This window comes from Acipenser ruthenus, chromosome 26 (assembly GCF_902713425.1).
Source record: "Acipenser ruthenus chromosome 26, fAciRut3.2 maternal haplotype, whole genome shotgun sequence".
In the NCBI taxonomy this organism is placed as follows: Eukaryota; Metazoa; Chordata; class Actinopteri; order Acipenseriformes; family Acipenseridae; genus Acipenser; species Acipenser ruthenus.
Window position 1 is genome coordinate 5,687,487 of NC_081214.1, and position 9,538 is coordinate 5,697,024.

At 39.3% G+C, this 9,538-nt stretch overlaps 2 protein-coding genes across 3 annotated transcripts; one reads left to right on the plus strand and one right to left on the minus strand.

Moving 5' to 3' along the window:
* Nucleotides 1-232: 232 nt before the first annotated feature.
* On the minus strand, nucleotides 233-1,933 carry LOC117430569 (ER membrane protein complex subunit 6). Of its 2 annotated transcripts, none has more exons than XM_059001686.1 (2): nucleotides 1,911-1,933; nucleotides 233-742 (listed from the first exon to the last, which is right to left on the minus strand). In XM_059001686.1, exon 2 carries the CDS (start codon nucleotides 720-722, stop codon nucleotides 390-392), a length of 333 nt encoding a protein of 110 aa, XP_058857669.1. In that variant the 5' UTR covers nucleotides 723-742; nucleotides 1,911-1,933; the 3' UTR covers nucleotides 233-389. The 2 variants fall into 2 exon arrangements, with proteins under 2 accessions (XP_058857669.1, XP_033906622.1); XM_034050731.3 differs by lacking the exon at nucleotides 1,911-1,933 and adding an exon at nucleotides 1,513-1,764.
* Nucleotides 1,904-9,056, plus strand: LOC117430566 (sedoheptulokinase-like). Its single transcript, XM_034050727.3, has 8 exons — nucleotides 1,904-1,980; nucleotides 3,154-3,319; nucleotides 3,546-3,687; nucleotides 4,012-4,195; nucleotides 4,501-4,653; nucleotides 5,147-5,322; nucleotides 5,880-6,080; nucleotides 6,717-9,056. Exons 2-8 carry the CDS (start codon nucleotides 3,164-3,166, stop codon nucleotides 7,109-7,111), a joined length of 1,407 nt encoding a protein of 468 aa, XP_033906618.3. The 5' UTR covers nucleotides 1,904-1,980; nucleotides 3,154-3,163; the 3' UTR covers nucleotides 7,112-9,056.
* Nucleotides 9,057-9,538: the final 482 nt, after the last annotated feature.

A 9,538-nucleotide genomic window follows, 5' to 3' on the forward strand; every position in this document is an offset into this window, starting at 1 on the left:
AGTCCTCTGCTTGTTCACACTTTTTTTCAATCTTTTTTTTTTTTTTGTCTTTTCAATCAATTTAGCTTTTCAAGCAACTATACACACAGAATCACTTTGTATAAAAAAAGCATCATAGACATCATAAGCATTTATTTATTTCTCTTAATTTTACTAACCTTATTATTACTGTACTACTGCAGTTTCACATTTGAATGTAATGCACAAGATCAGGAAAAAAAAAAAGACAAAACATGTCAAGTTTGGTTTTAATTAGTAAAACCTACATGGAATACCTAACATATTATGTACTAGCAATTACAGGCAGTAAAAATGTACTAAAATCCCAAACTTAACGTGACCAACTGTCCTTACATTTGGTGAAGCCTGTGTATTTAAATGCTGTATGATTAGTACACGTGCACCATGCCATAAAGGAAAGTCCAGAAAAGGACGTAAGTGAAGAGGCCTCCCACAAGCCCCCCGGTGAACAGCAATCTTCTCGATTTGAAAGACTTGTTCCACTTTCGACCAGCTTTGAGTATAAGGAGGAGGGAGAGGAGGAACGAGGCAAGGAAGTAGAATACAAAACCGTACAATGCAGTCAGACCAAGAATGCCCGCTGTGGCTCCCGACAAGGCAGACACCGAGGTCCTGCAGTAATCCAGCACTCCGGCATTCCCCCTGACAGCCACCTCGCTGATGAACTGTGGTCCTTCACGTTTGGCTACCAAAGACGCCATGCTTTACTACGACTATGTTTCTGTAACAATAAAGGAAATATGTTAACTTGGGTCAAAGCAGTAACATTCACTAACCAATACAAATTACAAGTCGCCCCACGTTCCCGACATGAGATCTAGAGAGACTGAAATGTCTTCTGTTTAAAATCAATATTACATAATGGAACACGAGTCATAGCAGGAACCATTTGTATAGGTTACCAAAGAGATATCTGTACTCTTAAATGAGATGGGTGATGGGTCTGTACAAAATTCTAAATATTTAAGTTAGAACGACGTAGACAGATGTTTTCAGAAATGCAAAAATCTATCAATCTGTGGAATCTATGGAAAGGATATATGCAGTACATTAGCATTTCCTACAAAATGTTCAAGTTTCACAATAGCCTTCTATCCAGGCCCCCCTGGGGTAAGTAATGTCATATAGACATCTCGTTGAGGGGTTCAGTACATTTATTTTAATGTATACTGTTTCTCCACTCCTTACAGACATTAGAAGCGTGCTTGTTTTAATTTAAGACAGCAATCTGCGCTTTAAAGAGAAATTGAATGACAATTATCTGCAGGTTGGAACCGGGAAGGTACGAAATACTACGGTAACGGTATAATGATTATACGGCTAATGTAGTTTTAGCGTATTGTCTATTTTATACATACCATTTTGTTAATTGGTTCATGAAAGATTTCGATTAGTAAAATTAGGCCTAACTGCTGAAACCAACAAACCGCGCTCAGCGTAAATTATTACACTACACTCTTAATAAAAGCATAATTTAAGTGCATTGCTTACCGGTTTAAACAACAAATATAGTCGAATTAAATGCCACCACTTTTCGTTCTTCGCAAACAATTCAAATTGCCATGGTAATTGTAAATAAAACACATACGCTTTGTTTATGTAGTTTTTTTTTGACACAAAAAATATATATATTTTAAAATTGATAACGTTGTTTCTAAACGTAATTCAATAAATAGAAAATAAGATCAGTAACACTGAACCGAACACAAAGATTCGGCCATTTTGTGCTGCATTGAATGATGGGAAAGGGATGCTAAAATATTTATTTTTAAATATTTTAATTTGTTTAAGTATTAGTAATCATCACTTTACTTTAAAAATATATTTAATTTAAATTATGTTTTCCCTCCGTGTAAACAAATACTTTTGTAAAGTGTTCGAATACTAACCTTTGACCATGATACGGTGGCCTTTCAGGCCAAGCTTTGTTTTTCGCCCCGGTGTCGCAAGCTAAAGGACGTGAGTTTTATTTTAATACATAAAATTAATTTCTTACAACTTGTATTTATTGTATTAGTCTTTTGTCATTAAAAAATGAGCTATCTGATTTAGTTCGTAATATATTGTTTCTTTCAGTTCAAAATCGATTACTAGTAGCCTACATTAAATGTAAAGAAATATTTAAAAAAACTTCAGCAGTGGTTCATTGTCGTGGGCGTCCTGCCAGTGCACCTGGAGCCGAATATTGCAGAGGCTTCAGCGGCAGTGCCATTCTGTTGTCTAATGATTATACCCTTTCATTTTGAAAGCTTAACTTCCTGGAAATCTTGTGTTCTTGCACAAATTAAGGAATTTTCCATTTAAAGCAAAATTCGTAGAAAGGACATGCTGAATGCTCCTGAATAAAATAATACATGTTTAAAAATTGGGCACAATCGTTAATAACACTTTGTGGAATAGCGCGGCTATAAGTTTAACAGTAAAATGTCTTTGGACAAAACAAACCCAAACTAATGAAGCATACTGTATATAGTTTTAATTTAAAGCACTGCATTAAAATTTGCCCTAAATTTGTCTAACATATACAGGTTGGCCGTGGTTATTTGAATTCAAATACGCACAATGACAGTGTCTGGCACTGCCAACTATTGCAGCATACAAAACACAAATGAACACCTTAAAAATACATTCGTTTTATTTGGACCAGGTCCTTGACTCTGTGCTATACCTGCATGTTAAACTGACAGTTACAGTTCAGCACATAATAATGCACAATAGTTTATCTTATGTAGACAACCAAGTGGTGAATTCTAAACTTTAATACTGGAAAATAACGTTCAGTTTGTATATCAGGCTAATTTGTGCATATTATATGAAAGAAAGACTATTTAAACAAGACTCTCATTGCATAGCAGTTTGTTCCATTCCTGGTTTTGCCATGTTTAGTAAGACACACCTGAGCTTGTTACTCTACCTATACATTGTGGCTAATGAAGTTCATAGTAAAACCCTGAATGGGTGAAACTGCTATGCAATAGGAGTCTTATTTCCATCCCTAGATTGTGTAGCTGACAGGCTTTTTCGACTAAAGCATGCTTTCCAGGGAAGTATTATCCACAACCCTATTCACTTCAGTTGCCTGAATGTGTGGGCGCTGAATCCTGTTTTTGTTGTATTGGTCTGTTTCCCCAGACAGGAGATAATGGCCCAGGGCCCAGTGTCAGGCCAGTATGTACTGGGTATAGATCTGGGAACCACCTCAGTAAAGGCTGTGCTCTTGGAAACCAAAACCAACAGAGTGACCAACAGCCAGACCAGACAGACGAAAGCAGACATCAGCAGTGACACTGGAATACAGGTTCGTGAAGGACTGGCAATGCAAAGAAATATGCCACAATTATACCATGTGCACAGTCATCTTAATGGGCAGTGGTTGAGGAGAACAGATGAGCCATTCTGGGAAAATGGTAGATGTTTGTTACAGTGAAAATTAAGCCAGATTGGCTGGTTGGACATTGAAAAAAACAAGTCTTAGACTTTCCAGTAATGTCTGCTTTCTCTTGTCTTTATAATTGCTAATTTAGGCTAAGGAGCAAGATGCTGGGAGGATAGTTGACGCTCTGAATGAGTGCATTGCTGCCTTACCCAAATACAGGCTCCAAGGAGTCATCAGGATAGGTGTCTCTGGACAGATGCATGGGGTGGTGTTTTGGAAAGCAGGAAAAGGTAGACGTTTTGGATTTGAAATCACTAGCAATCAGAAATCGGGGAGAGGGGGGTTCTGAGACTAGATGTTGCAATGGCATCAGTACCCTATTGTCATTAACTCAGGTAAAATTCACTATTAAAATACAGGGAATTAAAAAGAATATGGCAGGTCAGATGATGGATTTAATAGATTTTTTTAAAGTGTGTTCTTGATCATAATAATGTTTTTGGTTTTGCTTTGTGACATACAGTAAAGGCTAATCTAAACGTTAGTGATGCTAGGTACTGCTAGGTACAAATGGACACGCTTCCTTTAATACAACCTGTTTAATTGTATTTCAGGCTGTGATTGGCTGAGGACTGGAGAATGTCACATGTTCCAGCCAATAGATGTCAGCCCTCTGATCACATGGCAAGATGGCCGCTGCACCAGAGAGTTTCTGTCTTCACTGCCTCTACCTGACTCCCACCTCAGCCTGGCCACTGGCTTTGGCTGTACCACTGTTTTCTGGTACCTCAAACACAGGTACAACCACCTTCACACTGTACTGTATATTGAGTATCTGACTGCTTGTAGAGCATTGTGTCATTCTTTCAAAAACGTTCTGTTACTCTTTTCCTGCCACATCATTTTAACAGGACATATAAATGATAGAGCTCTTTTTCACACTATCAATTTGACTTCATGTTCCCAAACTATTAAAGTTGATATGACATTCCCCTTTGATGTGGCTGTGTGAGCTCATTTTGTGCAACGTGATTTAAAGGCAGCGAGAAAGACAACCTTACCTTTTGACTAATCCATCAATTGCGTTTCTCGTTTCAACGCAGGCCTGATTTTCTGACCCCCTTTACTGCAGCAGGGACCATACAAGACTATGTGGTCACTATGCTGTGTGGCCAGGAAAGACCCATGATGTCTGTCCAAAATGCTGCCAGCTGGGGATACTTCAACACAAAGGCTAACGAATGGAATGAGGAAATGTAAGTGGCTTATGTTACATTACATTTGTTGCTGCTTGTTTCAGGGGGTTTCCAAAAATAGATAACATGCCATAACTATGATTACACCTCTTTACAAGAGCACATGAGTATAATACAAACATCTGAGAAGCAGCTGAGATGTTTTACTTCCTTCACCTGATTGAAGAGCTAAATCCAAATAATCGGTTCGCGCTGCACTACTGTCTAGTAAAAGCCTGCCAAGCTGTTAATATCACGCTCCAGTTTCAGGAAGGCTGGTTTCAAAGTGAAGAAACAGCTGCTTGGGTTTGTGTGGATTGCTGTTCTCCAGAGTCTCAGAAAAGCAGCAGTCAAGACAAACCCAAGCAGCTGTTCCTTCACTAGTTTCACTTGGAATGGTAATTGAGCCCAATCAACACCAATGCCCCTTGCCTGATTGAAAAGCTGAATCCCTATAATGGAGTATCCGTGCAGCACTGTTATCTGGTAAAAAGCTGTCATTGGTGTGCTCCAGTTTAAGGAAGGCTGGCTTCCCCGTGCGGCTGCTCCCGAGGGTAGTGGAGTCCGGCAGTATTGCAGGGGAGACCTCTTCAGAGTGGCACGGCGTCCCGGTACACACGCCAGTGGGAGTGGCACTGGGGGATTGTCAGTGTTCAGTCTATTCCTGCATGGTGGAGAAGACTGACGCGGGTAAAACATGAAGCAGTTTTGGCCAAAATTATAACCTAATGTCAAAAACGGTGTCTCATTTTTATAGATATTGAGCAGCAGGTGGCAGTAAATGCTGAATTATAATGCTTAGTTCAAGGCTCCCCACCCAGGCAGACTGATTGATCTCTATGGGAAGACACAGTCAGTCATCCCCAGAGGTTCCTTGGTTAGTTTTCTTTGACATGTAATTATCATGACTTTAGCAGTGTAAGGTGGGGTGAAATATTAATTTTTCCAACCTAAAAACAGATTCCTGACACATTGCTAAATTGTTACAAGGTTTTAGCAAGTGTAGGTAACACCTTAAAGTTTTCAATACTTTGGTATATTTCTTAGCAAGAAGCTACCGAAATAAATGTTGAAACTGTTATTTAACTGCAATTAAAAAAGAAATAGGACACACGTGGAACATATTTAATATGATTTTAACTGCAGTTCAATTTCTGTTCTTTTTTCTCCATTTAAACCCACTCACTAGTCAGTGTGTTACAGCACTACTGATTTGAGAAACTGATTGCTGTTTTGTTTGTTCTTAGTTCTCAATGTCAGCACCTCTGCCCAGCTGACCTTTGCCCTGCCCCCTACCTTCCAGCCTCCACAGAGGCCTGACCCCTCCTCCCCTCTCTCTTATTTCCCGTACTTCGACGGCTGTTATCTGGCGGTAGCTGCGTCACTCAACGGGGGCAACGTGCTGGCAACGTTTGTTGGGATGCTCACAGAATGGATAAGAGAATTAGGTAACCTGTTTTTGACTTTGTAAAGCTCTTACTAGTTTTAGCAGCTGGATACAAATAGATGAATAACTAGATTCATGTTAATTTAACTCAATAAAATATGAGAAACCTGAGTTTTTATATTTTAACAGACAGATATAACCTATAGAGTCTAGCATTAACTGTTAGATGGTAATCTCCGTACCCTTTATTAATCATGAAAACAGTATATATAGATCGACCATTATTTAGATCAATTGACTGCATACTGTGCTAGGTGTTTGGAACCAGCACAATTGTTACACTGCATTTTTATAACAGTATATTAAAGGTGTGTTGTCCTAAATGGTTATGTATCTATTTATTGTAAATGTTTAAGAATATATTGCATTGAATTTGCAAAACAAAACTCTCCAGCTATCAGTACTGGAGCATGCCTATGTAGCTCACAGATAGACACGTAGGTTTGTGTCACTATTGCTAAAACGACCTTTGGGGAATGTAAATAAACTGGAGTGCATAGAAGCTTAAACAATGTAAACTATTAAACATTATTTTAAGCTATGTCAAATTCAACCAAATTACAAAAATGTTCTGCTGTGGTATCTAATATTCTAGATTTCTACAAAGTGTGTCTGTTTGCTTTCCCCGTGTTTTTAGGCTTGGATATCAACAGTTCCAGTATCTACACCCAATCAATCCAAGCTGCCCTAAATCAACACAGAACCGACCTCCTAATATCCCCAACCATCTTTGGTGAAAGACACGCCCCCGATCACCTGGGATCAGCGTCCAGCATCTCTGCTGCCAACGTCTCGCTCGGTCACATGACCCGGGCGCTCTGCCGCGGCATCGTTCAGAACCTGCTGTCCATGCTGCCGCCGCGCAGACTGCAGGAATCAGGCGTGCAGAGGATCATGGGAAGCGGGAATGCGCTGTCCAGAAACGAGGTTCTAAAACAGGAAGTGGAGAAAGCATTCCCACTTCCTGTGGTGTATGGGAAGGATGTTGATTCAGCAGTGGGTGTTGCGATGATACTCAGTGACAGGATCTGATGAGTGTAAGATATGAGTTAATCAGTACATCACCATAGAACAGGGAAATACCATGGGCAAGTTTTTGATTTAATCCATCTACAGTGAATGCTTTAATGAGGCAGTTCTTCAACAGATGACACTGCATCCACTATGTAGAACCATTGTATATAATCGTATGTTGATCATATGTAATCGCATGAGCTCTCACACCTAGATCAGAATTATACAAAGCGTTTCAGACTGTGTTTGAATTGAGAAAGTGTGATGGAATTCGCCTGGGTTGGATGACAGTGGCATGGAGGAGATTAAGGAACCGCCGAGGGAGGAAACTTCTGTTCTCATTGTAACTTGCATTGTTTATTTACGACTGACGGTTCTCCAAAGATCTGCAAAAAGAGAAAAACTCAATCTAACAGTAAACATGTGACATTTTTTTCATAGCAGTTTCACCCATTCATGCCAGGTTTTAATAACAAGCTTGATTAGCCACACTGTAACAAGCTTGGTTGTCTCTTATTAGGCTCATCGTAAAAACCAGGAATGGATCAAACTGCTATGCATGGGAGTCTTATTTGCATCCCTGTATTGCTCTGTCAGTTAATAGCAATTCAATATCTGTGCATGTTTGACATATGATCAGGGTTATATAAAGCATGTGGCATTTCCAAAAATTCCAGGTAGTAAGACCATGGTAACCCATACTGGATCAAGAGATTATTCAAGGGATTTGTAATTTCATTAACCTTGGTTTGTCCTTTTGTTTGAGCTGTGCAGAAATGTCTCACTGAGTTTCTGTAATTCAGCGTAAATCAAACAGTTCCTTCCTTAAGGCAGATGGCTGTGACTCATCAATGTAATGGCATCCCTTCCTCTCATTGCCAGTAACAAGGGGAGAGTGTAGCTGATTGATTGTAGCATGATGTAATCCTGTGGTCTAGTTTGTGTTTTCCCATACACAATTCTGCATCAAGAGAACCCTTTTAGGATTTCATTTACAGGGGCCACATTCAGGATCTTAATATCTATTAATAGCCTAATAACTATTGATCTAGTTTGAGTGTCTTATTCAAACAGCTATACAGAAATGCTATAGGAGCATACTCAGGACTGGTTAACTGGTCTGCTGTGTTCAGTGTAGTTGTTTTGTTTTTTTTTTCCCAGAGATTGCACTAGCAAGCTGACATTAGGAGTGGAGTAAAGGTGACTTCCTTATTTTAACAATCACATTTAAGAACACACTTATTTTTCATTATACATTTGCATTATTCTCATCTGTCTGGGCAGCAGTGTGGAGTAGTGGTTAGGGCTCTGGACTCTTGACCGGAGGGTCGTGGGTTCAATCCCCAGTGGGGGACACTGCTGCTGTACCCTTGAGCAAGGTACTTTACCTAGATTGCTCCAGTAAAAACCCAACTGTATAAATGGGTAATTGTATGTAAAAATAATGTGTAAAAAATAATGTAATTGTAAGTCGCCCTGGATAAGGGCTTCTGCTAAGAAATAAATAATAATAATAATAGGGAACAACCTTGTGGTGAAACAGATTTTTCCCATTGTAAATGCTCCACCTAAAGGAACAGGAACTTCATTTAAAAGAACACCTTTTTGGCACCAATAGCAATTCGTTGCTCACCGATTCACAGGTGATACAGTACTGTTTTGTAACCTGATAACTCTTCATCATCAAACTCAAATTCAAATGTTTTATTTAATCTGATCATCATGAGAGTAACTTAGAGCTGCTGCTGCATTTTTTAACATGTGTGTGTAGGGCGGTGCTGTGTTGTTAATCATTGTGTTATAATTCATTCTCGTATTCATAATTACTGTTAGAGCCGCTGCTGCATGTTTGTCACTTAGTTTATTATTATAGTTTATTAACTTAAGCTTGCCTATTGCTTTTCTCTTATTCTGTTGATGCACGTGCGTCATGACATAAGTAATAAATACGTTTGTATTGATTCATATTGTGATTGTCCTTGTCATATTGTGTCTGGTGGTCAGCTCCGTCTCAGACAACACTTTGGCTAAGAGAAGACTTTGTTTGCTTCCCAAGGAGTGTCCTCTTAGCCAGAGCCTACTGTACCTGTATGTGCACTCCACTTTATCAGAAAGCACAGACCCTGTTGCTTGTGCAGCTTGTTTATATTCCATACAGGTAGTTTCAGCTGCAGTTTCCTCCTTGAAGCCTTCTCAACTCTAACCCATATAGGCATGCTCCTGATACTAACTGCAGCAACAGGAAACACCGAATGGGTATTTGCAAACTCAGCTTTTGCTAAGGGAAACAAAACAGAAATGTAAGCAAATGGGAAAAAAAGACGATCTTCTTCAACATGGTGCTTTCTGGTATACTGATAACAATAGATGTGTAAAGCGGCAATGTTTTTACCATAGACTCAGTGTAAAAACCTTGACTCTAGCCTGATCTCCTGTAAAGCTTTC